Here is a 4,497-nt window from a genome sequence, read left to right as displayed (position 1 = left end):
ATTTATATTTTAAGTAAAAAATTTTATATCTCATATCTTAGATAACAATTTTTCGTCAATGCATCCGCATATTTACATTATAATTTCAAAAGTAGAAAGACTTATTTAAAAATCTTTATTATTTTTAAAAGACATAAACTAAAACTATAACTATATCTTTTATTTTACTTTTATATTATATTTTATGAAAAACATAATAAACTTTTCTTTTACAGATGTATATCAAATATATGCGTAGCCGATAGAGCTTTGTGCTGGTATATTCCTGACGAATGGACATTGGAGGACGCTGCGACAGTCCCATGCGCTTATGGCACATGTTATTACGGATTATATGTAAAGACAAAGATGAAGAAAGGCGACAAGATATTAATTCATTCGGGTACTGGCGCAGTAGGTCAAGCGGCAATTAATCTAGCGCTCCACGAAGGTTGCGAAGTATTCACCACCGTCGGCACTCCGGAAAAGCGAAAGTTTATAAGAGAGACTTTTCCATCTATTCCAGAGGATCATATCGGAAATTCGCGCGACACCAGTTTCGAGCAAATGATATTTCGACAGACCGAGGGTCGCGGTGTAGATCTCGTATTGAACTCATTAGCTGAAGATAAACTTCAGGCTTCTATTCGTTGTCTTGCGAGAGGAGGGCGTTTCTTGGAAATTGGAAAATTGTATTAAAAGACGGCGGTTTCTTACTAACAAGAGGACAACCGCTCTCAAGAAATGATTTTACAAATGCAGAGAGACACGATTTAGCAATAGTCCTTGAGAAACGCACGGAAAAGGAACATATTGTACTCTTAAAGAAAAAAGACAGAACGAGGAGAAAGGCAGAAGTTATTTTTGTGAACAATCACGAATTTTCTTGGTTAGAACAACTAACATCGATCTTAAACGACGAGAATAATATCGCGAGAATAATTTTAGTGGGGCAAGAAGATTCGGAATGCGGTTTATTAGGTCTCATAAATTGTTTGAGGAGAGAACCAGGTGGAGAATTAATAAGAGGTGTGTTGATTCAAGACGAGACAGCACCTAAATTTTCTTTAGACAAGCCGTTGTACGCGGAGCAACTCCAGATCGATCTCATCATAAATGTTTTGCGTCCGGGAATGATATGGGGATCATACAAACATCTTCCATTAGCACCTTTAGCGCCAAAACTCTCATATCATGCTTTAGTCAATCAAATGGTATGTATCAGACTTTTGTATAAAAAATAAGTTTTCTTTTGTCTAATAATTTTTCTACAATAATGTGTATTATTGTTAGATTCGCGGTGATTTGAATTCATTTTGCTGGATTGAAGGCCCGATTGTTTCGGATTATCAGCACAAAGATCTTGTTCGCATAGTTTATGCGTCCATCAATTTCAAAGATGTAATGATAGCGACTGGCAAGATCATCATGGATGAATAACATATCGAAAGCGTCAAAAAATTAAAGCTAGATTTAACAGATGATAACACAACATCTGTTAAAGATATTTATACCAGATCATAGAACTAGCACAATAAGATTTTATATAGTGTGAGACACACACACGCGCACATATATTCGATAAAAAAGAAATTGTAAATGGGTAAACTGAAGATTATATTTTTCCTCCCCCTATACTTATGGAAGTCTTACGGAGTAAAAATATTGATCTTATCGAACCTTGACGCGTCAAACGTCAATGATTGCGAACATATATTGAAAACAGCGGAAAAGCTGGCGCCTGTAGATGCTGTATTTAATCTTGCTGTGGTGTTGAACGATAAGATCTGCCAGAATCATACTGTAGAAACATTTCAAGAGCCATTTAAAGCAAAAACTTTGGCGACGAAGAACTTGGATCGATTGTCTAGAAAGATATGTCTCCAGCTTCGACATTTTGTTGTGTTCTCTTCAGTTTCCTGCGGTAGAGGCAATGCCGGACAGAGCAATTACGGCATGGCAAACTCTGTTATGGAAAGAATTTGTGAGAGAAGAGTGCAAGAAGGTTTACACGGACTGGCGGTTCAGTGGGGCGCAGTAGGCGATGTCGGCCTCGTGGCCGACATGCAAGACGACGATAGGGAAATGGTTATTGGCGGAACTTTGCAACAAAAGATAAGCTCCTGCATCGAGAAACTCGAAGAATTTTTGTTACAAAAACATCCCGTAGTGGGGAGTATGGTTGTAGCTGAGAAGCGTTCGGACGCTTTTGGCGCAAACAATATTGTTGAAACCGTGGCCAATATTATGGGTAAGTTAGTATAGCATAAAAAATTAAGCAATTTAATTATGTGTAATAAAGAGAATTAATTAAGTATAATAAAGCGAATAAAAATATTGTATAACAATATAGGCTTGAAGGATTTGAATAACGTGGCTCGCTACACATCTTTGCCCGAGCTCGGCATGGATTCGATGATGGCTGTGGAAATTAAACAGACTTTGGAACGGGAATTTGATGTTTACCTTACAACGCAGGATATTCGTTATCTCAATTTTGCCAAACTTATAGAAATGTTTGACGAAAATACTTCGAACGATAAAAGCGTTCGAGATGTGAACGAATTAAATGGCATTAAATTGCTCGTTCGTTTGATAGGTAATGATCATCTAATACCCGATGTGTGTATGGATTTGCCAACAAAAAGGAATATGACGAGAAGCGAAATATTTCTATTGCCAGGAATGGAAGGTTGTGGAAATATATTCGATTCGTTGGTACAACATATTGAAGCTCCAGTAACGTGCTTACAACATGGAGCATATCATATCGGCACGAATTCTACTTCAATAAACGAGATCGCAGATCGTCTTTTAAAAGTATAAATCTTATATTTAATTACGATTATAGTATCTCATAGAACATTAGAATAACAGAGTAAAATTAATATAGTATTATTTTATTCAACGTGTTTTACTATATTTTATAATTTTGTATTTGTTTGTAGCATATTTTGAGCAAAAAGAAATTGAATCAGGATTTTGTAATAGTGGGTTATTCAATGGGATCTTTGATCGCAATTGAGTTAGTGCGAAAGTTAGAAGGCATGAATCTTCAAGGCAGATTAGTGCTTATCGATGGCGCACCTGAGCAAGTGAAAGCATTAGTAAATAATTATTTATCTTTTAATACGTTTAGTGAACTCGAAAATAATATTCTTTTGAATATAATGGATACTATACAACCAGTACTTAGTGGAAAGGTATATTATATTTATAGAAATTTTCTTTGAATGAGTTATTTTTTAATAAGAGTTACTATTAATCTAATTTTTACAGCTTCTTTTGGAGTTAAATAAATATTTGGTTATATATATAATTTAATGATATAAGTTAAATATAAATGTATATATAAGTATTGATTATCTAAGTTAGTATTTATTTGTATATAAATATAATAACAAACATTACAAATAAAAATATAGAATATATATTTGGTCTAAGAGAGATTAATATGAATAAATAATTAAAATTGTGTTTTTTTCTAAAACCGAAGCAATGTTCTGTATTTTTATAATTATATATTCTTATATGTATATTAAGCAGAGTTGGGCAAAAATGTAATGTAATTAATAATTACAAATTATAATTACAATATAGTATCTAATGCAATTAATAATTTTATAATCGTTAATTATTGCAAACGATTAAATGAGATAATTACGAAAAGTTGTGTACAAATTACAATGTACGTAATTGTTAATTGTTAATTGATTAAATGTAATTATAATTGTAATTGTAATTGTAATTAAAATAAGAGCGACTAAGAATACTTCTTCTAAAGGCACGTATGATTAATACCTTGACTAGGGATGGGATCAGGTTCAATACATATTCATAAATTTCAGTTTATTTCAGTAACTAGATTTTATTCTACTGAAATGAGTAGTTTATAAAAAACATATGTACTAAATGTAATTATAAAAATCTTCATAGAATTATGAATGAGACAAATTACGAACAATGAACAATTACAATAACGAATGATATTAAAAGGTACTAGTATCAAAATGTAATTGAAAGTGATGAAATATACCCGAATCTTTTATAAGTATACTTCGAAACATAATAAGACTGAATAAGTTGTGTAAATAAACCCTCAAATATTATAAAGAGAAAGTTCTGTTTCCGTAGATTAAAATGTAATCGCAATTACTTATAATTGCAATTACCATGTAATTACGATTACATTATAATTACAATGTACAATTATATTATAATTATAAGTAATTATAATTACAAGTAATTGTGATTACATTGTAATTACAATTACATTGTAATTGCATTATTTTAATTAAATTATTTAATCAAATACATTAAAATTGGTTAACGCCAAACTGATATTAAGTACACTTAAACTGATTTATAGTTACAATGCTTATTATATCTAAATTTTTAGAGTTGTATTGTTGTGAAATCATGCATATACCAAGATCTCTTAAAGAAGGCGATAATTTTTATTCTTTAAGAATTTGTACATGTACTTTAAATTAAACTTGTCAAATTAATTAAAAATTA

General features: G+C 31.5%; 1 protein-coding gene across 1 annotated transcript; it reads left to right on the top strand.

The window, feature by feature from the left end:
* Positions 1 to 192: 192 nt before the first annotated feature.
* On the top strand, positions 193 to 3,543 carry LOC115245329 (fatty acid synthase-like; the record flags this gene model as incomplete). The annotated part of the gene is made up of 8 exons (XM_029823608.1): positions 193 to 671; positions 722 to 1,193; positions 1,273 to 1,380; positions 1,594 to 2,230; positions 2,333 to 2,799; positions 2,928 to 3,182; positions 3,259 to 3,285; positions 3,526 to 3,543. Coding segments are annotated over 8 exons (2,463 nt in total), but the record flags the coding sequence as incomplete, so codon positions are not given.
* Between the last annotated feature and the right edge of the window lie 954 nt (positions 3,544 to 4,497).

The sequence above is a fragment of the Formica exsecta genome, unplaced genomic scaffold (genome assembly GCF_003651465.1).
Source record: "Formica exsecta isolate Colony F162 unplaced genomic scaffold, ASM365146v1 scaffold941, whole genome shotgun sequence".
Lineage (NCBI taxonomy): Eukaryota > Metazoa > Arthropoda > Insecta > Hymenoptera > Formicidae > Formica > Formica exsecta.
Note: the sequence above shows the minus strand (reverse complement) of the source record. Positions and strands in the feature narration are given on the sequence as shown.